Consider the following 24,792-nt stretch of genomic DNA (forward strand, 5'->3'; position numbering starts at 1 on the left):
GATAGGCTCCAGCATCCACCGCGACCCCTATGAGAATAAAGCGGATCGGAAAATGGATTGATTTATTTGTATACATATTCACATTTCATGAAACTGTATTTATTGCTTGCGTTTTTTTTGGTGCTCTCATTGGGTCTGTTCCTGTCACACAAAAACAGTGCCCCACCCTACCCCCTTTTAACGGTACCTGAAACAAAGGTCCATACGCAGCTGTGATTTTTGGCATACATCACACCCAATTTATAATTTATGTCTAATTTACATTTTTTTCCCAAGGAACAAACAAAAAGCCTCATGGGCTGCATTGTCTGACAGTCTTATCAAACTTATGCACGCAGCAAAGAAGCACCTCTGCGTTCCAGTGCACTTAAGGCAAGCGGATTAGACTCCAGAGTATTATTAGAACCACTGATTATCCCCTTACCTGATCCATCTAATTCTCATTGGAGGTAGGGTGTGGTGGTGTTACTATTTATTCGATACAAAAGCGTGAAAATATTTGGTACATAAATGGTTTGGAGGCCCGTTTTTGGTAGTCTTCCCCCTGCACCCCTGTTTTGGAACCACTCTGTTCAGCGAGGTCTCGTTTGAGTGCAAAGGAACAGTCAACAAAGGAAAATTGAGAACTCTGTGGCTTGTGAACGTGACCCCTTTTAGAAACTAGAGGGGGTCTCTCCGAGATCAAATGATACCTTGTGAATCCAGCTAACTCATCTTCCTGGCGCAGAGCCCCGTAGAAGTGGGTTTTCATGGCGGTGGGACAGGGGATCTCCTCTCGTTATTTTTACTCACAGATGATAGAAGGTGGCACAAGGCCGTGACGGCTCAATAAATGTTTGGCCTCATTTTGAAGCCAAGCCCCCTCACTCACCGCCCACTTTTGCTCCGTCAGCTGTCCCTGTCCCTGTAACCAAGGCCAACACAGACTGGTGTTTTTGGCTAGCTGGGAAGAGTTTACAAGTGCTTAGCCACGTGAGGCCAAGACGGGATAATACGCAGTAACAATCTAATGAGCCCACATATCGCTCTTGGTATTGTTTTGTTTTAGTTGTATTCACCTTTCTGGTTCATTTAACCAGAAAGTCACCATTCATAAGCATGAGCGTCCTTATGAAAATCCTCATATGCATTTAGACAAAGCCGCTGCTACGATCTTCACAGAGTGGCACAAAATTGAGGATCGCTTCCACCAAACAACAAAATGCATGAATAACAAACTAGGAATAGGAGGGATTCACTTTTCACTTGCTTATCGGTTCAAAATATTTGAGTGGGATGCAAAAAGTGTCTCTGAATTCTCTGCACTGCTTTTTGGAGTTACCTCCAACCATCCTGTGTAAATATGGGCATTAGCTTAACTAAGGCTAACGCCCATATTTACGTCATAAATGTGATTTCTTATGCTTCTAAGTATTTTATGGTGCCTCACATTTTGTTCACTCCCTTTTAAACATAATGAATACATTATGACATTTGAAAGGGGCGTTCAGTGTTTTCTACCAAACCAAATGTTCATCCGATTCTGTCTCTTTTCTTTTCAGTTCCCAGGGACATGAAACTCACTCCCCAGCAAGCTCCGCTGTATGTAAGTATCAGAATTCGCCTCGCAGAAACCTTTTTGCCTTTGTAAACAACCATCTGCTTTGTGCCCTGCTTCTGGTCTCAGGTGTGCGGGCTGTGAACAAGAAATCCCTTTTATCGCTACGCACTTTACTGTCACAAGCCTTGTGTTCTGTAATTCCTACGAGCAGGATGGTTGAGCACTAACTGCTGTATCAACTACGTATATGTAATTTTTTTAAAATCTAGACCCAAGTACTTTTTTTTTTTAATCTAGTCGGACGTTGTTTCGGTCTGTCGTGGTGAAGAAGGAGCTGAGCCAAAGGGCGAAGCTCTCAATTTACCGGTCGATCTACGTTCCAACCCTCATCTCTGGTCACAAGCTATGGGTCGTGACCGAAAGAACGACATCCCGGATACAAGCGGCCGAAATGAGTTTTCTCCGCAGGGTGTCCGGGCTCTCCCTTAGAGATAAGGTGAGAAGCTCGGTCATCCGGGAGGGTCTCAGACTCGAGCCGCTTCTCCTCCACATCGAGAGGAGCCAGATGAGGTGGCTTGGGCATCTGATTCGGATGCCTCCTGAACGCCTCCCTGGTGAGGTGTTCCGGGCATGTCCCACCGGGAGGAGACCCCGAGGAAGACCCAGGACACGCTGGAGAGACTATGTCACCCAGCTGGCCTGGGAACGCCTCGGGATCCCCCGGGGAGAGCTGGAAGAAGTAGCTAGGGAGAGGAAAGTCTGAGCTTCCCTGCTAAAGCTATTGCCGCCGCGACCCGGCTCCGGATAAGCGGTAGAAGATGGATGGATGGATGGATAAAAATCTAGTTAGATACGGTATATTGTAACCAGAGCAGTATATTAAGTTGTAATTGCATGGTCTTATTGGGTATATTTATTTACTCAACAAAAGGCTTAGTAAAGAAATGTTCTGCGGTTTTCCAAATGACACAGTTTTTATCTTAGTGTAGCATCATATAGCATAGCAGATGGCTTTCTGTAGACACGGTTGAGGGGGTGACTCGCATTTGGAAGAACGCCATTTTGATAATGAAGTCTTCATGTCTGGTTGCACAAGGTGACCACGAAACACCAACAGCAGTTAGTGGCCTGAGGGGGGGTTGTTTGACTCAAATGCAGATGGGGAAAGTCTTATTTGGAGCAATATGAAACATTTTGTGGTCTGCTACGATCCATCTTAATTGAAGTTGGAGTCTGAAACTATGCGGTATGAACTATGGTGGCCACCCAACGGCAGCGAGAAATAGTGCCAATGTCAATCGATCTAATTATTTTTAATATTTCTATCATATCTGTCCAAGTTGATGCAAAGTAGAGCTTTTAAAGAAAAAAAATGCAAATCCCATAAGGGAAAAAGAATACTCGATTTGAAAAATGTCATTGTCATTAGCTTTTCCCTAAAGGGTCTGGCTGAGGCTATGAAATGATTACCTTACAGGAATGAAATCTTTTATTGCATGGAGGAACCTTGGGTGGTTTGCAACACAGCGGCTGTGCCACGCGAGGCTCTTTTCAGGTCAAGGAATTGCTCAAGAACTGAAGCAAACCAATTCTCCTCGAGTTAGTTGTCCAATTACTGTAGTTAATGGCATCAATACAGCCAATTTTAGTATTCTCTTCAAGTGCCTCGCTGTTGCTGGAGCGTTCCGGGCGGTCGCACTCTGCAGGCCAGGGGAAGGCACACAGGGGAAGTTAGATAAGTCCGGCACAAGAGTTCTGCACTCGACATCGTTATCTCCAGTTTACAGCAGTGCTCTGATTTCACACTAAACCACTCAGGTTCATTGCCCTATTAGGCATTTTAAGAGAAGTTCTTAATATGGTTTATCATATTCGCCGAAGCCCCGAGGAGAAGTAAAACAAAGTTCACAAATAATGTGAATGGCACCTGAACGCATTGTACAGATAGGCGCTATTGACGGGATGTTTTGGCACACATGCCAATTATGTCACTGGACATACCGCACTCAGAACGCAAAATATCAAAATCCACCTTTCTAATCAAAATGCATCAGAGAGCCCTTCATCTAACCCTTCACTGTTGATGAGAGAGAGATGTTGACAAGAAAACATTCATGGGACAGCCATGATTGCTTTCAGCACATCAGGGCAGGAAAAGTAAGCCCTGTGTGTATTTCATGACACTTCCCGTTTCAGAAGGCAGAAATTTACTGGTTGATTTCATCACCCCCACCGTCCTTATCGCTACCTGTCACACAGAACAGTGTCACAGAAAAAGCCAGCTTTGACAGCCCATGCGAAAGGGGCTACTGACATTCACTTATTGGACAGCGTGATTGCAGTTTTGGCAATATTGCATTTTTCTGCAGTTCTGTTCCGATACTGATGTAGTTATTGAGCTGAGCCTCTGCTTAAAAACTTGGTTTCAAGTTCCAAAATGTGGTAAGAAAACAAAGTGTGGTAGAAGCAGCCCCTCAGCGCATCACACAGTTGCAATAACCAAATTGTGGAGGAGGGGGCGGGGAGATTGGGAGTTCCGGCACGAGCTCACGGCCGTTAATAATCGCTTAACAAAGTGGCCTGCTGGGGCTTTGACCTGCTAATCACGGGGCTGCAAAATGGAGTTGGTGCGGGAGTTAGTTGGGTGCGCAGGGTTGCTTTTAAGCTACATTAAAAGAAAAGCTTGCCTCGAAGAACCCAAAGCCCCTGCTTAAGAAGAACCCCCCCCAAATGTCCTTGCGACATGACGCTGTAGGAATTTCAACTCCTGAAATCAGCGTAATGTAACATGTACCTCTTTGGCTGCTTTGATGACAAGCAACTTTGGAGCATCCCTGCTTTGCATGCTCTTTGTTGGAACATTCAGATTCAGAAAACTTTATTTATCCCCGTGGGGCAATTAGAGCATCAACGTTTTGCCACTCAGATGTAGCATAATTCTGGTTAGGCACGTGTCATTCACATTTTGTTTACATTTGATGCAGTAAGGGAGCAAAATGACAAACATGAAAGTGCTTTCACGAACAACGATGTTTCAAATTCACCATGAAAAACAGCAAACTGCTGGCAGCTGATTCTCAGTTTTTTTTCCCCGAAAGATGGGTTAAACAAACGAAAATCTACCACCAGCTCAGTCTGTGACTTGCAAATAGGACTATTGTCCAATAAAATGAAACTAAAATAAAACAATATATCGCAGCTGGAATCTAGAATGTGCAGTTCATCTTATTTTTATGAAATGAAAGTTGCAGCTGGGAAAAATATGAATTTTTATTTTCCCAAAACACCGTTTACATATTCAAATGTCACAATATTTGTGCTGCACAATATTTACAAATTAGATGCACTGCCAAAAGCCAAGATTCCTTAGCTCATATGTCCTCTTCATACCACAAGGTGTACGTAGGAATAGTTGTCGCGATTGTATTATTGTTGATGTTTTTTGTTATGTGTTCCCGTGTGTTGTTCTTTTATGTTTCATGTTCTGTAAATGTCCCTGAAATTGGTCCCTAAATGCCTACTTTTAAACCCCAAAGTCTGACTTCCTATTAATTTTCAACCAGCGTTCCTGTTTGAGACGCATCCAGCCTATTTATTGTTGATTGATTGAGTTTTTGGGCTTGTTGAGCCACACCCCCAAAGTGATAAATAACAATTACGAGAGGGCCTCGGAAATGCCTGGAGTACACATTTCTTTTTATTTTATTTTATTTTTGAATCGTTGTGTTGTAGTTGTCCCCAACTCCCTTTTTTGCCACTGATGGAAGATGACAGCCGCATATTTTTCTGAGCAACTCCACCTGATGCATTTGTACAAATGCAGTCATCACAGACAGATCGATAGTCACTCCACTCAAGCGTCTTCTTTCACAAGTCGTCGGCTGGTAATGACATTTGTGGTGAGCGGATATTAATTTGAGGCCGAAACAAACGGAGGAAAAATATTGTTTCTCTGCTGTCAGGAATAATTTGAGCGACTACTTTGCTAAATGGACTCTGCTATCACTGATTCTTTGTGATTGTGCAGATCTTATTTCCCCACTAATATGTTTTCATTCTGGCATGGAGCGCAGAGTCACAAATCCGCCGAGTTAGCAATCTGTTCAGTAGTGCCTGAAACTCCTAATTTCCAATCTGCGCCGGAGATAAGAGATGAGTTTTTAATGGAGACAATGTCATGCCTGCTGGCCTCCACCTCTCTACATCTCTTTTACTGCACTCACTCCTCGGTCCTCCGTGTTGAGACCGCAAGACTCCCCTCGCATACCAAAAGTCTGCTGCTCGCTGATTGGCACGCCACGCAAACTTTTATCTGACTGCCAGGCTGTGCATTTGACCCAGGCTGCTCTGTCTGTCTGCACGACTGATCGTGCAGAATATGAGCGAGCACTTACTGTACGTCGCAGGCGGGTCCTCGATCTCCAACTGTCCTGACGTGCATCATTTCAAGGTGATAAACAATGTGCCGTATGACCATGTGGTCACGTGACTGTAATTCAGACTTCATTAAGCGTTGCATTGTGCAAGAACATATGGTCAAGTATCGCAAGTAGTCACTGCAGTTACCGCCGTACTGTTTTGCATTCGCTTGTCCCATATTTGTCATCATTTGTTGTACCTACTGTACATAATGACTCGACAACTTTGTGAGAGCACAAAAGTGTTTGATTAAGGAGTCAGAATACGTAGTCCCACGGCACGAAAATAAATGCTTAGTTGGCGTTGCAGCGGCTGTCATATTTACAGTTTTTTTGTATCAGGTGTATAAAGCATTATAGGCCAGAAATATAAACCAAACAAATGGGAAAGAATAGGTACGGCGCGAACTGAGCGTAGCCTCTTGTGCCATGACTCCACAAAATAGTTCATTGTGACCCATTTCATAATGTCATATGCCAGGAACACCTGTGACAGTCCATAATTGGCCATAGCATTGACTGTCGACCTTGGTTATGACCTTTACATAAAGGACAATATATGATGCTACCTACAGCAAATTGAGCTGGCGATCACGTTTGATGAAATCATACAGACAGGGATAATTAATTTGACTTGTTTGCATGCAAATAATTCTGTCTGGAATGCCTGACCACTTTTCAAGTGTGAAATTGAACAACCCAGTAATTCTTTTATGAGCCACTCGTTTGCCAAAATGTGTCTGTGAGATTCCCCTTCAGAGGTTTGCCAAGATTGTGATATAACAATTTAGCAAAATTACATAATAACACCCCCACACAGACTTTCTACACCCATGACTTGTTGTCTTGGCTAGGTGCAAATCTCCCCTTTTCAAGCAACTGAAATCGCCGGAAACACTATTATGTCCTAGCCAAATGCAAAGCAGAAAGATTGTTCCGGTGATTTAACGTTGCGGTCAAGCCTGTTTATGAAACAAGCCGTGAGGCTGGCACGCTACACAAGAGAAGGAAACACACGCCTGAGCGCTAAGCGGCGGTTCCGCGCATGTCGGGCTTCGTAGGCGATGGGACACCAAGGAGATAAAATCTCTCCATTATCCCTCCTCCGTGTCAATAAAGTTGCAGTTCCCCCGTTGGAAAGAAGCTCATAGCGAAACAATCAGCCCCTTTCTGGTGCCTCCTCGCCTCCTGCCCGCCATGCCCTCGGGTGACATCGCTTCATTCTGAGCGGTAGTCAAGCACACAATTCAGTCAATTGTGACTTGACAAAAACAACAAGCGTGCATGCGAATGGGTGTTTTTTATGTTGTAATCTTGGCTCGCTAACAATCCTGTTATGCTAACAGACAGTCTAGCTACTGTGGATTTTGCAGGCAAGCTGTCTATAGTTTTTTTCCGATCGGACAAAATGGACATTGGTGTTAAACGGTAGTCATCATAAATTCATTCTTAACTTTACATTGTGATCGGAGCAATTCCGTCACGGGTGTGACATTAGCCGCTGTCAAATAGAACAGAATAAAACACAAAGGAATGATACTACAAATGTAAAAGTAATGTAAAGCTGCTCTTTCAGTGGAATTTTAAAGATAATGGCAGAACAAATTATCATCATCTTGTTGTGAAAAGGGATATATCATGACTAAATATTATTTATTATTAATTATAGAGAGGAAAAAAGATTGCATTTTGAAAAATGTTATGAAACTTCTGATTTTATCCAGAAAAAAAAATACATTCTATTAGATAGTTTTCCAAGAACAAGTGGTCACCTTATTTTAAGGAATATAGACATTCACAACACGATTCCGGCCGTTAAAAATACGTAACATTAAAATTTTCTTTGGGGCATGCGGGATGGGGATAGTGAATTTGTTTCTTTTCGTTGTGGCTGCTGTAATACTTTTTTTGTACTATGATAAATATTAAAGAATCACACCAAATGAAACAAATAATACATTTTATTATTAGTACTCAACATCGCTTACGGTCAGCGCCTTCATCTTGTAGAATGCAGTGCAACCTCAGTGCTTTGAAGTTGTGCACTTTGAGATTTTACGGAATTTGATTAACAGTCACGTAAAAAAGTTGATATATAAGCATCTGCATGGTGAGATTAAAATAGTGTAGTGCAACAGTTGTAATTGAGAATTAATTCATTTTTTGAACAGAGAGCACTTACCCAACTCCCATTTATGGTTCTCAACACACTTTGGCAGACATTGCAGTCGGCGCAATGAAATCTTGTTTACTTTCTCATTTAATTGAAGAAGAAAAGGCAGTGCAGGAAAGCATGTGGTTAGTCAAATAGGAGGTGGGGGGGGGGGCGTAGGAGTTGTCAAGTGTCTGACAAAGGTTGGAAGATACAAGAGCATGATGGCGTTTCCCAAGGTGGAGACCAGGAACTTGTTGTGTGTCTGTGATGTATTACGTGTCAAGCTTTTCCCTTTGAGTCACGTTGATACTCTGAGAACTGTTGGTAACAGTTTGAAAAAAAAGCAGTCAGTTTAGCAAGCTTATTGATTGGTTTGCTATATTTAGCCACTTTTCCCAACCGCTTGAGCAACTACTCTTCAAAGGTGCGCCGAGCAGATTTAATTGCTGCTGAGAAAAAGACATGACATGTTTTCTGGATGACGAGAGAGAGTCAGGTAGAAAGCAATTACAGCAGGGGTGTCCAAAGTCGGTCCTCGAGGGCCGCTGCCCAGCCTGTTTTCCAGCTCTCCCAGGAGCAACACACTTGATTCAAATAATCTGGATTGTTCTAATGGTACTTCAGAGCTGTCTGATGATCTGATCATTTGAATCAGTTGTGTTGCAGAAGGGAGAGATGGAAAACAGGCAGGACGGTGGCCCTCCAGGCCTGGAACTGGACATGCCTGAATTACAGTCATGTCGTGCTGAACATTGGCAAAAGTTCGGTTTATGTTGCAAAGGCAGAGCTTTTGACCCAATATATTTTCTATGTTGCTTTTTATGTTTTGACAGATTAGATTTTTTTTTTCCTGGGAGGAACGCCTAATTTCTGTGTAAATTAATGCAAATTATGGCTTGTGTGTGTGTGTGTGGGGGGGGGTTGGGACCAAAACCTTGTTGGACAAAAAAAAGTCTGAAAAAAAAACAGAAGAACCTTCGCAAGTCCCAGGTGTGTAAAAAAACAAAAACGAAGACTTGTTTTGAATAATAATTACGTTATCAGGGGTGTCACAGGCAGATTTTTCAATTTCATGCAATTTGTCCTTTGCTCATCTCTCTTTGTCAGTAATGTATGGTGGCAATTAAATGCTCTTCCGTTCGTTACCAAAAAGGTACAGCAAACCTGCTTATCCACCCGTTGCCATTCATACAACAATAAGTCACGGCTTTCAGTGAGAACGTAAGAGTTGTCTTTCATGAAACATGCCCGTATTTCAGTCAATTGGTTTGTGTGTACATTGACATTTGGCCATCGTTATTTTGACTTTTTTTGTTTGGACATTCGCCTTGAGATTCTCATGCACTCAAACCCGTGTCTTGTTTCATTACAAGTTGGGAAACACTGTTATAGGACGACTATGTGTTGCCCCATGCGTGCAGGGCCGCTGCGTGATCACAGTGCAGCTCACCGATGAAGAGCTGGCCGCGGATGAGGAGGGCGCTGCCAACGCCGCCAACGCAGACTACTTCTTGTTGTTTGCTGGCAGCACTCAGAGGCACCTGAGCAGCACCTTAAGGAGTGGCCATGACACCCTGCAGGCACTGTGTCCCGGTAAGACAGATTTTCACCACGCCCATATTTTGTTAAAAACTATTAACACCATACTGAAAAGAGTGAGAAAAAAACCTGCAGGTTTTGGTTTGGTTGATATCACCAACCTAAAGGTTTAAGGACCCAGGTAATTTTTCCTATTTAAATATAGGATATAATATAAAGAAAAAAACTTGTATTTCAAGACAAATAAAAAAAGATTTGTGCTCAGTTTTCATTATTCCCTCTGGTGGAAACTTTGTCTTTCACATTATATATGAGCATCTGCTAGTTTGTACGACCATCTGTTCACAGGATTGGGCTAAAATATGGTGCAAATGTGTTTAATTATAGAAAAATGTTTTTTTTCCCTTCCTTTTTGCCTCCACACCCTTGCCATTCATTTTCAAGTGCAAGATAATAAATGCTCTTCTGGTCACGTAATAATCAAGAGATGATGAGGTCATCATATTGCCCAACAATTGTCTTTGATAAATAAACCACTAAATTGGAGCACCACTGCGATATCGCTCCCATTAAAGCTCTCCATCTAGCCTTAATGGGTGCGATATCGCTTAATGTAAAAGGGTATCGCATCATTATCACAGATCTGTCCCTCGGCGCTCACCTGCTTTCAAATACAATAATCATACTGACTTTATATTGGCAGGCAAGCAGTAGGAAGTCCGGGCTTATTATTGCATAAGTAGAGAGAGGATGGAATCAATCATGAATCTTCTTCTCTCACCCTGTTCTGTATTTTCAACAAACACGTGTTTCCACCTGCCTGTATACAAGCTTATATTCTCTTGACCTTTTCATTGGCAAAAGGTTAAGACGATAATTGACACTGCTAACGAATCACAAGAAGGCACATTTGCTGGAACCAGAATGTGAATTAGAGAATATGCTGCAAATGGAATTTTTTGTACATATTATTTCAGAAGTTTGACTTTCAGTATCAGTGTTGCGAGAATTTTCTTCCAGAATTTATGTGAATCTTATCAGAAAGAAATGTGAGGCAAAATACATATTTTATGACCCAAGAAGTTACATTTTTTCCACCCAAGAAGTCACATTAATAGAGAAAGTCGTATTATTGCGAGTCATATTTTTGTTGGAGCATTTTGAGACAAAAGAGAATAAAATAAAACATTTTTAAAAAACAATATGAGGATGGGGAAAAAGTCAATAAATGAATGAGAATAAGATAATATCAATTGGTCTTATTTTGACAAAATGATATGTGGAGAACAAAAATTGTATTGCTAGTAAAATGGTTTTTTTTGAGAGAACGAAAGTGTTTCTTTTTCAGCTGATGAGCCATATCAGTACTTGACAAAACTTGGTTATGTGTTTGATAACCTAACTTTTGCTGGGCGCTTTTTTATTTTGCTTGTCTCCTTTCTCCATGCACAGCTCATGGCTGTTGCGAGGAGGTTTCCGTCACCCTGTGTGCCGTCACTCACGGCGAGCCCGAGGCTTCCGATGAATTGGCGACGCTCCCGTCTCACGTTGCCGCGTTAGCAGAGCATCGCTTCACCTTCGTTCAGGACTTGGCTTTTGACATGGCCCAGTTTCTAGTGAGCCTTGACCCCCCCGCCCCATTTACGAATTGAGCATAGAAAAAATGTTTCATCTTTGTACGCTTTACCACACCCAGGTTAGCACGGTGGGCCGCACAGATGGCCTCGACGGGGCGCTCCTCCTGGATGAGTGTCATATTCCCCTGCTAGAGTGCGAGCGTCTGGACGAGAGTCTTGCCTTGGCCCTCCACCATATCCCACTGCCGCCGGGATGGAATTTGCTAGGCAACCAAAGCTCTGGCAGCGTTGGTAAGACTTTTAATCCAGTTAACTACCCAAAAGGCCCCACCCCCCCACCAGAAATATTTATTTTCCCATGATGAAAATATTTATTTTTAAGAATAAAAAGGTTTTTTTTTTCGGAGGGGGGTGGAGGGGTATTCTAATATTCTGAGAATATTTACACACAGTTTATGACTGGAAAAAGTGCCTTTTTTAAAACTTGTTAATATTTGGCGAAATTGCTTTTTTTCTAAGACAAAAGGTAATAATAGTCGTCTATCCATCCATTCTCAAGGTTGGAGCCAGTGTTTGAATCTATGATGTCTGAATTCATTTTTTTCCAATTTGTTTTATTTTATGAGAAATCGTTGTGAAAAAATGTATATTGAAGGAAAAAAAATGTTCAGAGGAAAAGTAATTGACTTAAAAATGCATTTTTCCCCTCAGAAAAAAAAGCTGCAATACTTTTGAAAACAAGCAGTTGTATTGTGACAAAAAAGTCAGATTATTGCCAGGATGATTGCATAATTTCTTCACAATAATGTCACAAGAAAAGAAAAAAATGGTCAGGTTCCTGTTGGTGTTATACAACGACAAATTACAAGAGCAATGAGAAGAGCAAAAAAGCAAACCATTTTTGAAAATCTGATTGGTTCATAAACATGAGCATGCGTGCTAAACAGATGCTTTCGTAAACTAGGCTGACACCCAGACTGCAGTTACTGGAGGAGGCTCACAAATGAGAACTGTCAGCAAAACAAAAATCACTTATGATCACTAATCAAATAAAGATGTCTGCCCCCGCCCGCCACGCTGTCTGATAAAAGCCATACACATTTGGATCACAGACGTCCTGGCAGTTGACAGAGACTCAGGCAAAATAATCTGAAATAACAACTTTCCCAAAGACGCCTCATGGAGTGACATTGTCAGCGCAGGCATCACCGCCCCACAGATGAACTCTATAAGTGACAACTGGTGACAACTTCTTCGATGCCACCGTCTGTCTCGCCGTGTGTCAACGTCTCATTGAAAGACGAATGGGACACGTTTATTGGCTCTGTCAGGTGACTGATGGTGTAAGGTGCCGGCGACGGACGTTGCCCCAGTCACGGCGCACAATAATTGTTAACTGTCAGGCGTGAGGGACACGGTAGTTAGGCTTATACAGTATATGTATCTATATTTCCAAGAATTTATTGACGATTTACAATTTTTGCCACGAATAGTAAAGGAGTAAAAGCAATCTTTAGGTCCATAGTCTTTCTCGACAGCCGCGTTTCTGCCTCGTCTAACACCGCCTCTGCTTACACCACCTCCACTTGCTTTGTTGTCAGTTTATATGGAAAAATGAATCTTAGGTCTCTCGGCCTGCTGGTTCTCTCCGGCTTAGCACTCAGAGGCTAGTCAATGCTCCCAAGTAGTCAGTAATAAATATCAAGTTGTAAATAAGTCGTAAGTGGTGGCGAGCATATGCTAATATGTCGTGTTTATAATTTTTGCTATTTTTGGCACTGTGGGTGAAAATATTGGGTCAAAATAGCTCTAAGTGTTGCAAGATGATTTATGTGCGACTCATTGTGCTTCCGCCTCCGCTCACATTTTCTCCGCTTGCGCCTCTGTCGGCGTGTGCTGCTCAGCAAGACCGCTGATCTATAAGCCACTGGTTCTTAGCCATTTAGCATTCGAAGGCTGGTAAACACCCACCATTAAGTCAAGTCAAGTCAACAGTATATATAGCTTGCAGGAGGCCTGTTGTAAAAAATAGCTCACTTGTGATACCAACATTGTGATTTTCCAGTGTAATGTTGTAGAAGTGATCATTTGAAAAAGTGAACACTGGCAGAGGAAAAGAAAAAGCATTGCATATTGATTTTGATCAGGTTCCTAATTATTGTGAGAAAGCATTTTTGATTTTTGTCCACACTATAATAAATATAATTAAATTAATTATTAATAACACACAATAATAGCAAAAGAATTTGAGTAAAAGCGGCTGTGCTCCGCTATAGTTGTCTGTGGGGTCGTGGCCTATTGCGAGGCACTTTCTGTTTTTTATGTCATTTATTCCTTTTGGGTACGCCTATTGTGTATTGTGCTGGATATTCCGTACCAAAAAATATAAATATACAATATGCATTGTCTAAGACTGCCCACTGCATTCATTTCCATTCTGGTGTCTCCCTTCCCTTTCTCCTGTAGATCAGCGTCCACGCGAGACCCTGCTGCATTTTTCAGCCAGGCGAGGCTTAGTCCGCGTCACGCGCTTCCTGCTGTGGCAGCCCGGGGCGAGGGACGCGGCGCGGCTGCTGAATAAGCAGGGCCACACGCCCGCTGCCATCGCAGCGCTACGGGGTCACGCCAGCATCCAGCAGCTCCTTGCACAGTGAGTCTCCGCTGAGCTGGTGGGCTCCTCACGACTGCTACAGGCTTTGCTAAGTCTCGATGTACCATGGTAGTGATTCTACTACTACGATAGAATTGACAGGACTGTTTCTTTTTATCAAGGCAAGAAACCTAATGATGCTTTCAGAAAAAAAGATGGCAACGAACTGCTGAGTAAAACTGTGCATAGTTAAGTGAAATTTATTCGACTCATTTTAATAAATAACATGATAAAAGTAAATGATGTAAAAATTAGATATGATACACAAAACGCGAATAAATACAAAAGTAAGATCAAATTAATAATTGAAGAAATAAATAATGAAATCTATGATATATGAAAACAACAAAATAGGCAATTACAAAATGATTGCAATAAATACATGAACAAATGCAATACAAAAACAAATATCATATTTTTCCGACTACAGGTATTCGTCACACTATTTTTTTATAGTTTGGCTGGTCCGACAATTTACCCAGGTGCGACCGCCGTTGGTGGCCTTTTTATCGTTTCCCTAAGAAGGTTGCGGTAATGCACCAAAAGTACAAGCCAACCGCCTAAAAATAGTAGAAGAAGAAATAAAGGCAGAAGAAGAACTACAAGTCAAAGAACTGTAGTCATGGCAACTACTGTTATCGCATAACTCTCTTGCTGCTGCAAGCATGTGTCGTCCGCCACAGCAAGGACTATTTACAGCACAATAACTGACCAGGACTCTGCCTTTGGCAACAGTGCGGTGCGGGATTGTTGTTAATGTAAGCCATTTTAAACCAAAAAGACAAACTTTTCCAAGGTAAGAAGCAGAATTTTGTCCAACCCTCACACATTTGCTCCCGTCAACACGGGTTGCGTTGGGAAATTCACTTTCACAGCCTAAAAAAACTCGAGTGAGTGTGATCAGACCTCGATTTCTATATGCAGCCTATTGCGAATTTCTCCATTGTGAGACAAATAAAGGGTCTGTTATTGTACGCACAGAGCCTTGCACTTCAAAGTGTCGAGTCACCACCGTGCAAAACACCTTTTGACACATCACAAAAGCCAACGCTTGTCCGACATCATCGTCAAAAACTCATTTTTAAAGGTTTTAAGATGACCTATTAATCCACAAAACAGTCAACAGATTAATCGAGTGTTAAAATAATAGTTAGTTCCCACCCTAAAAATAACATAATTATCACTCCTCAGTAATAATTCTGACAGCTTCACGAGTGGATTTGTACAGAAGCGGGTCGGGTGAGAAACAAGGAAAGATCCGTTAATAAACACAACCATCTTATTCACCGTCATATTTTGTTGTGCATACATTGCATTACTTAGATTTCATAATTTATCGTAATTTTTGATTATAGATCATTTCTCATTTTTAAATATAAAATTTTACAAAAATAAAAACACAACAATACTACTACAACAACCAAAAAATAGGGAATACATACATAAATATATTGTAGTACGTTTAATCGCTATTCATATTTTTCTTGTTTAAATATGAACAGTTAACCACATTTGAGCATGCACTGGTCTTTGTAAGTTTGTCTTATTTTTCGGAAATGAGTGACGCAGTGACAAGTGCAACAGCTTGACGCATGTGAAATAATATGCTGTAAAAGAAAACTAAACAAAACAATTCCATTCATCTTTGCTTTCGCCGAACATTTTAGCCACACAGTTGAAGTAACATGAAGTTTAGGCAGTCTTGAGTTGCATTACGCGTTACTTAAACTCTCTCTTGCTGCAGCACCACAAAGGGGACAAGTTGGTCGATCACGGTGGTGGCGAACCTTCAACCCTCTTTGAGGGCACACTGGAAAGGTTCTCCCAGTATTTTTCCAAGCCGAAACCATAGCAATGGGAAACTATTCTGGTGCACAAAAGCCCTGGTTGCGACTTTTCTGTCTAATGATGTTTACCACACACACACACAAGCGAACACAGACACACACTCGCAAATGCAAGCATGCAGAGTCATCATCACAGATTTAACTGGCGAATTGCTGGCATGTGTTCCCCCTTCCTCACGCCGGTGCACTAATGAGGTCAGATTGTCTTTATTGAGTGATATGAAGCGGCCATTTGCTAAATGGACTGAGGGATGGCTTCAAGTGGAGATGGACCTTCTCCTCTCTCTACATAAATCTCACAGTTTTGCTGTTTTTACGCGCCGCTCGAGCAAACGCCACCTCTTCCTAATCACGGGTAATGAAGTTTTCCACATGACACATGAGCGGTGAGGTCACTGGTGACTTCAGGAGCTGAACATGGTCCACCCAGTGTTGCGCAAACGGTGCTGCCTGGCCGGATGGTGTTCCCCACTCTTTCACAGGCACAATAACAAGTCACAAAATCAGGGGGAACCAGAAAAAAAACATTTATACATTTATATGGGTTCACAGACATAATTATACATTTATATGGGTTCACCGACGTAATGGCCGTCAAGGGAAACCATATTTGACACCCGACATTGTTGGAGCATGGCGTTAAGATTTGATGATCTCTTTGAATATTTGACACAAAAACAGGCGTGTGAGGGCTCATGCATTGCTCCTTGCAGCTTTAATTACAGTGTTCTCATTGCATGACCCACTATCTTCTAAACGGCTAAAATAAGACTTGTTAGCAACCACAATGCCTGTGTGTGTGCGTGTGTGTGTGTGTGTGTGTGTGTGTGTGTGTGTGTGTGTGTGTGTTGGTGGGGTTGATGCAGATCAGCTGACATCACTGGTTAAACTCTCTGTGCTTGATGGGCCAATCGGGGCTGAGCTCTTTCCTTCAGGGGATGATCTAAGTGTTTATTCCGTGGCAGGGCTGAGGCAGACGCCGAGTCGGACCGAGGGCCCCAGCTAGTTCAACCGCTGCTGACGGACGCCCGTGTGGTTTGCCACCACTCCGGCTTGCACGCCCTGACGCAAAGCGTGTATCCGGGCCACGACCCGCCGAGCCTCGGCCGGACCGTGGAGCAGCTGCTGCATTTGACGAGTCATCTCCACGCTAAGGTAAGTCACAGAACTCCACGTTTGAATGTTTGTCTTTTTCCTGCTTTTGACTTCTCACCCCGGCGGCTCATTTTGTGGAAGTGGCGGAACACCTTATGCAATCACACAGTCAACTGCGCTGTTAACCTCATCTTTTCCCGCAGAGAGTGTCTGTGCTGGAGCTGCGCTCGGACTGTCTGCATACGGCCGCCGAGTGTCGCGAGGGTGTCGAGCCGGAGACTGCGAGCTGCCCACAAACAAACGCGCCAGAAGACCGAGTTGAAAACGGCGCTAGTGTCACTTACGGATATGTCGGCGAAGAAGACGGAAGCGTGTCTCTAGTTCACCCTGGGGAGCATGGCCTCAGCCCCCCTGAGGATTGGGTGTGTCTTGAGACTGAGAAGGTAGAAGGAAGGAAACAGCCCGACACCACACAGAACTTGAGTTTGTATGAAAGTCAAGAACCGAGGAGCCCGCTGCCTGTGGAAAACCTTCGACTGGCAGGGTGGGGTGAGCAGGAAACTGATAAAGGAGGAGAAGGACGGGAAGCCACACTGGGAGAGGATTTATCTGGGAAGGAAGTAAACGGAGTATCTGAGAGCACAGGGGAGAAGAGCAGTGGAGGTTTAGTCATCATGGGCCAGTTGCCGTCGTCTGACGCGCCAGTCCAGGAGTGTCACCGGGATGGCTTCGGCCCGGACCTTTGCCAAGGAAACTCCTTAGCCGAGGAGGAAGTTGAGAGCACGGCTTTTGTGCAAGAGGACCTCCCACCTCCGGCAGGCTGTGATGATGTAACCCTCGAATCAGATGTTCCGCCTCCCGGAGAGGGAGAACCTCCGCCAGATGTAAAGAGCTCAGAACAAAACCAGGAAACAGCTGGTCAGGATCATGTGGCAGAGTGGCAGCAAGACCCTGATCAGCGGACTTCTTGTCAGAAGTTAAACGTGACGGAGAATGCCGACGTCTCTGTATCACCTGTTGAGGAATATCCAGAGGAGACTGAGTGCTCACCTGAGAACATAGTCAAATCCGACATCGATCCCAATTTGGGCTTAACCCACGGACTGTCCAGTGACGACAACGTCAGCTTTCAGTCGGTTGGAAGCTGTGCGACCGACATCTTCCACCCCACCGAGGAAAGTATCCCCTTGGAGGAGCAGCAGCAGCAGCCAACTGAGGGGTTCGCCGTGGAGAAAGTGGACCAAAACATGCATTTGCAGACATCAGCGGAACCCGCAGCGAGTTCTGAGGAAACCAACACCACTTTGGAGTCCGGCCTCCACACGGAGGGATCCGAGGAGACAGGTGCTCCAGAACCTGCTGAGACTGATCAGTCGCTAGGCAGAGATACTCCAGCAGGGATGGTGTTAGAGGAAAATCCCAGCAGCGCTGACCTGAATGAAGGTATGTATGAGGTTCAAGCCACCACTAAGGTCATGATGATGGAAGATCTGTCGCTGGATGTGAAACATTTACAAAATGTGAAAAAAAAATCTCATGTGTTATCACAGCATGTTTAATACGTTGACTTTTATTCCTTTTACTTGAGGTGTTTGATTTCTTGTGCTACACAGAACAAGAAGGCGCAATTAGCATTTATTTTCCTTTTTTTTTCAAATATTTATGGCTTGGATGTGTTTTCTCAAGCAATAATCTACTGTAATTATGGCTTTTTCGTGAGCATCCGTTAATGTTTAGCTGCACTCTCTATTATTATTAGTATTATTATTTCCATTTGAGTGTTTCTGGTACGATAGACTACAAAGTGTTACGAATTGCATACAAATTCATGTTACGATGCAGGAATGGAATTTGGTTCTAAACACTGGGGGCCACTGTATATCATTTGTAATCAAGATACTGTGGCATTTTTACATCTAACACCATGGTCTCATGATTGGCATCTGTTTCATCGCAGTATGCATCAACAGTCCCTTTAGCTGGGGGGTTTACATGGAACCTTGTATTCAAGTAGACTGAAACAGAATGCCCAAACACAGCGAAAATGTTCCTGTTCCAATTAAACGTTGTGCCACATGTATAGGCAAGCCCGGTGTAGATCATGTCACACTTCAAACAGTTGACCAGAGATCTTCAGACAGAATGAGAAAAAAAAGTCTAAACCGGCGACTGAAAAGCCAGCCAACTACTAAAAAAAAATAATTGCTCCGTAGCCAAATTTCAGCCTTTAGGAATAAAACAACATTCAAGTGAGTGATAAAATAACCACTTTTAGAGTCTTGAACATCCCCGCTCCCGCTGAAACTTTTCGGATCACATGACAATTCATCAATAGAGCAAGGGGGAGGAGAAAAAAAATCCTGTGTAGAAAATGAAGACAGAGATCACAGCGACAATGTTATTTTAGCCGCAGGCTTCTCCAACTCCTGTGTGCGTGTGTGCGCGCGCGTGTGTGTGTGTGTGTGTGTGTGTGCGCGCGGGCAACCGGGTTAAAAATGTCTCACTTCACTTGTTATTGATTCCTCCACGCCGCTGTTTTGTCATTGTGCCCACCATCTGATGTGAGTGTATGTGTGTGTGTGTGTGTTTTCTCTCCAGAGGTGGAGGTGATCATGTCGAAACACGCCAGTACCATTTGTGGAGCTGACAAAACAGATGAGACTGACTCTTCCATGGTAAGTCCCAATAGTGCACGTGTGCCAAGTTGTATCATTATTATTATAATAGTTATTATTATTATTATTGTGCTTCTTAACATTAAAAAAGATGCCATAAACAGTCACACACGATAACAGCAAGCATAAACACTATTGGTTTGAAAGATGTTCATGGCATATGTGGTCAAATGGCAAAATTTATGAATGATCGGACGTTCTGGTTCTTCCACACAAACCTCATCCATGCGTGCCTTTATGCAACTATACCCGGAAGCTTTTGCATGTCCAAAATTGTGCTCAGAATTGTCTTGACATGTGTTATAAACAACAAAGTGCGAATCTTAAGTTACGCAGAGAGTGTGGGCACAAAGGAGTGCATCACGATTCGAACCGGGGGCAGACACGCTCGCCACTTATTCTCTGCCTGCAAACGTACCTTTGTCCAAAAACATATTGGTCACAACGTCACTTCATAGATGCTGTCCTTCACACAGCTTCGGCTTAGTCCGTTTGAACACGAACCAAAATAGCACCGCGTAAACAGTCATTCCGAAGAAATTGCGCACGTGAGAACGCCAGTATCATGCACAGCATTGAAGAGGATCATTCCAGCTGTCTCTTCGCACTTGAGTCAATAAACACAATTGGGTAAATAAACACCCTCTTGATACTATATGAATAAATTATTGGCCATGCAAGATAAGGATATGAGATTTGTTGAACAGTTGAACAAGTATGTACGACCCCCACCCCCTTTAGCAACAATGAATAGAAACGTATGAGGAAGTGAACAGGAAATCAATGAGGTAATGGAAGACTTTGTGTGATTTCTACCCAACACCTCATCTGTTATCTTCAAATATCACCAAGAAAATAAACACGACACTTTTTTTTTAATGTTGTCACTGCCTGAGAATTTCCTCCTCACATTAGTCAGGCTTCTGCTTCCACCACCATAAATATTTAACAACTTTAACATTCCCGATTGTCTGCCCTCGTTGATCAGGGGGAAAAAATCCCTCTAAATCAGGCATGGAGGGTCACCGTCCTGCCTGTTTTCCAGCTCTCTCTGGGCTGCAACACACTTGATTCAGATGATCAGCTCATCAGCCAGCGCTGAAGCAGCATTAGAACATTCCTGATTATTTGAATCAGGTGTGTTGCTCCTGGGAGAGCTGGGAAAACAGGCAGGACAGCGGCCCTTTGAGGATCGACTTTGGACACCCCTGCTCTAAATGCACTCAACACCACAGTATAATCACTCAGGATATGAATTCAAACTCACGTTACAACAATTCTATATGCATGTACATGCTGCGAAGACTCCATAACTTCCACTAACAACCCAGCTCCGCAGTGAGTCTCTCAATTGAAATCTAGCTTAAATATACTTCCTTGACCCTCCTATTTTTTACATTTATTTTTGGCACCTTCTTTTGGCATTAGGATGTTACAGAAGACACTCAAAAAATGCAAATGGGTGATATCTTAAGTGAACAACTGAGGATGGGTTCCACAGGTAGACTAGAGAAACTAGAGATATGTTTCCACCATCAATGTTGAAAAGGTTTAACATTTTCGATTGTTGGCCCTCAACCAAAAATAAATCAGGCACATCTCCTGCCACATGATCAACACTCAAGAAAATTGTTTAGACACTTAACTCTCGAGCCTTTGCTGACTTTGATCTCTGGAAAATGCTCAAATTTGGCTCAAGTCCTGACATGTGTGTTTCCCACTTAGGCAATAGAAAATGGCTGCTGTGCAGTACCATATCTTTCTGACACATCGATGTGAACTTTGGTCATTTAGCACAAAAACAGCAGTTTATTTCCCCAAGTCTTTGGCAAGTGGGGCTGTGCAGGCAAGGCTAAGTGTCACTTAGCATGTCGGAGGGGGAAATCTTGTGAAAGGCGAAGGAGTAATGAGGTGAAATTTGCTCACATGCACTTTTAGGTGCCAGCGACAGATTTGCAGCCCCCAGGACATACTTTCCTTTTGACTAATGCATTCGTTTTTGATTCTGTGTGTTTTTGCAACTCGTACGCGCAGTTTAAACCTTGCAACAGGATCTCCCCTGCTTTAGTTTATTTATGCACAAGCACATGGAGGCCATCATCTCCTCGAAATGTTGCTGACTGACAGATTCCTCGGCAGCCGAAAGCCCGAGCGGCTTTCCGCATATTCCAGGCTTGCGGTTTGACATTGGTGTTTTTTCTGCCTCCGAAAGCCAGATGTTTTCCGAGCCACGCTAGTAAGCCTTATTCGCCAGCAGAGAGCAGCCTTGCTGCGTATAATCTTCTCTCCCATAACAGTGCCTTCCTTCTTGCCATATGATCCTCTTTAAATGTGCTGCATTTTCAATGAGGCTGCACGCTCTGCAGTCTGGGCTGCATGATCTCACAGAGGAGGCGCAGTGGAACAACCGAGCTATTTTTTTTCCTCACCCTCACCCCCCGACACATTACGTCACAACGTGATCAATTGATCGAAGCACAGATCAAGGTGAATACTTATGAGTCGGCAGATCAGCTAATGGCACTTGCGTGCAAGACCAGATCATCTCTGTTGTGATTTATTTACACAGTAACATGTTGCTGGAGCAACACATTGAATTGGAGTCTGGTGTGCTGTGTTGAAATATGGAAATCGCATCGCGCAATAGCATCTCATGAAACTTAAACGAGCGTGAGCATATCGAACCGCTACATAAAATAAACAAGCGTGAAAATCATTGCGACAGTTAAAATGCAGAAGGGCAGTGGCAGCTGTTTTGGTTTTGTGTGTGTGCGTGCGTGTCCCCTTCCCATGAGTACCTCCAGCCTGTATTGACTGAAGACACACTATTCTGTCAGATCAACACCTTCACATTTCCTCGGTTTACTCACATTTCCCAGGGTGAATAGATATCAAATTCTTGTCTTTTGGCAGGATGATCAATGTGGAGAATGGGTGCTGAGCTCTCAATGGCGAACACCTCTGATTGCTTTGCACAAATGCTTCAACATATATCGGAACACTTGTCACGTGGTTTCCAGCATTGGCAAATAAAAATGGGATAGTCCCCTTCGTGTATTTTTCCTTTGAACATTGTGTTCATCACTCCATGCTTTCCTTCATTTGTCATTATAGTATCTAAGAATGTTTTTTTTCTGCCAACCCAAAATGATCGCCCATTTGTGACCATTCTCTTGCTTATTGTTTTGACGAATCGTGTGCAAGCCTAATCGTGTTTGCGGCTTAACGTCACGATTTCAGTACATTATGGAAGAATAGTTGCTCTTACCACTGAATTTGGACCACATGTCTCATTAAAAATTCCTCGGCTTTTTCTCCGGGTGCCATTACAAATTGGAAATTGTGTGCTGGTTTGAGGGAGGATGAATGTAAATTTTTCAGTGCATTCTTTGAAATTTCTCTTCGTGTCAACACACACTTTTTTTTTAAATAATCAAAGCTGCCAGCTCCGACATCTGGCAAGGTGCCCTTTTTCCCGAGGCCTTGGGCACCCGATATTCATCTGTAGAATACTCCCATTTTTTTAACCAGAAAATGAAGACAGAACTGTGCCCCCCTCCACACACACACACAAAAACTCCTGCAGAAGCCATAGATTCTTGTCATCCAGAATCACCATCCATCATCTACGTTCTTCTGGGTTTAAAGCTCGTCAAGTACGAAGCCAATAAATAAATGGAATTTGTGTGGAGGTGTGACCAGTCTGCGTTACGCAGCGTTTTGGGAAATTAGCGATGAAAGTCTCGCTGGTCCCGCAGGCTTGTGTAAGATATGAAAGGAGTCAAAGTAAGTAAAGCGAATCAGCCAAGCGGATGTTGGTCGATCCTTCACAGCAGGTGACGGGGCACCGGGACGTGTGACAAAAAAGATTTGGGATTCTATTTATTGGGCGGCTTTCTGACAAGCAGGGGAGTTGTGAGACTTCCTCAAGGGTACCTCAAATGGGACTGTGCTTTGGAGCTGCAGTCCCCAACCATTTTTGCACCACAGAACGGGAAACGTTTACAGCGGTATTCTTACCAGAATGACCGTCCGTCGTCTTAATGATGTATCCACGACTACGCACGAGGGCTATGGAAATGTGTCATTGATGCTGATCAAAGAGTTGGCACTCCGCGACAGCGTTGGCAGTTAGCACGCGCCAAACGCTTCGTTTGCTTGGCAGGCAAGTGATGCCAGGACCAGAGGTCGGGGGCGGTCATGTTGGGGGAAGAGTATGATGCTGCCACATTGTCCCCCGTCACCTGACGTGCCTCCCATCATGACATCCTCCCTTCTCACTAAGCGGAGAAAAAGGCATTTGGCTTCCATCCGCTGCCATTGTTGTCCTCGTTCCGCTGATTGCAATTCTTGCAGGATCTTGTGGGATTACAATTCTGTCAGATCAAAAAGCGTATTGATTCAGAATAAAAGAAACGCTGTAAAGTTAATCCGCTGCCGTCCCACTGTTTGATGACACATCATCGGGAGCAGCCAGGAGTTTCTTCCCTCAAGGATATGTGGATAGCTCTTGAGGGAACGCCGAGTCGAGCTGCCGGTAATCTTACGAATGCTTGGCAGCCACTCAGTCGTGTCACCCCCCCGCTTCCCCAGGGATAATAACCACTGAAAAATACTGTTTCTCGTCCCTAACGCAATGATTACGGTGGGTCCTCTAAGGTCAGGATAGGAACTGGTCGACCACAGATTTGTTCAGATGTGGAAATAATTTAGGATCGAATTGTTAGTAGTCCAATTCCAAATTGTGCAAGTCGAGTCAGGTTCAGGTTTGCAATTTCAGGTTTCTTAGTTTCAAGCAACTGTTTCGGGTCAGGTCCAAGTGATCTAACTTATATTTTTTCCTCAAGCCTGAGTTTGGGGTTCAAATTAGGGTGTCAACCAAGTACTAGGGTTTCAGTTAGGCCTTCCAACAAGGGATATGATGTAAAATCAAGTTTTCGGTCCTAGATTAGGGTTTCAGTTTAGGATCAAATCTGGGTTAATGTTTCAAACAAGGGTTAGGGTTTCAAATTAAGCAACCCAGTGTTAGGGTTTCACATCTGGGTTTTGGTGTCAAACAAGCATGAGCCTTTCACAGTAGGCTAAGCATATCTTAAGTCCAAACAAATTCATTATAAAGTGCATTTTAGGGGTTGATTACGCTCACTGAGCTCAGCAGAAGTTTTAGACAGAAAAACTAAATTAATACTTTTTTTTTAACTTGAAAATGGATATGCGTAATTAAAAGACTTAGATTGGTTCTTGACTTTACTATTTGGTGCTTTCTACCGCCTTTATTACCGATTTGTCTTACTGT

At 43.2% G+C, this 24,792-nt stretch overlaps 1 protein-coding gene across 3 annotated transcripts in view; it reads left to right on the forward strand.

Annotated features, from left to right (window-relative positions):
• LOC127599984 (A-kinase anchor protein 13) overlaps nucleotides 1-24,792 on the forward strand; it is an 87,475-nt gene that overhangs the window by 16,887 nt on the left and 45,796 nt on the right. For all 3 annotated transcript variants that reach the window (XM_052064270.1, XM_052064271.1, XM_052064272.1), the window contains 8 exons: nucleotides 1,542-1,585; nucleotides 9,535-9,706; nucleotides 11,105-11,268; nucleotides 11,349-11,520; nucleotides 13,696-13,879; nucleotides 16,692-16,881; nucleotides 17,025-18,264; nucleotides 19,420-19,496. In XM_052064270.1, coding sequence (XP_051920230.1) covers nucleotides 1,542-1,585; nucleotides 9,535-9,706; nucleotides 11,105-11,268; nucleotides 11,349-11,520; nucleotides 13,696-13,879; nucleotides 16,692-16,881; nucleotides 17,025-18,264; nucleotides 19,420-19,496 — 2,243 coding nt within the window. The remainder of the gene's footprint in view (nucleotides 1-1,541; nucleotides 1,586-9,534; nucleotides 9,707-11,104; nucleotides 11,269-11,348; nucleotides 11,521-13,695; nucleotides 13,880-16,691; nucleotides 16,882-17,024; nucleotides 18,265-19,419; nucleotides 19,497-24,792) is intronic.

This window comes from Hippocampus zosterae, chromosome 4 (genome assembly GCF_025434085.1).
Source record: "Hippocampus zosterae strain Florida chromosome 4, ASM2543408v3, whole genome shotgun sequence".
Taxonomy (NCBI): domain Eukaryota; kingdom Metazoa; phylum Chordata; class Actinopteri; order Syngnathiformes; family Syngnathidae; genus Hippocampus; species Hippocampus zosterae.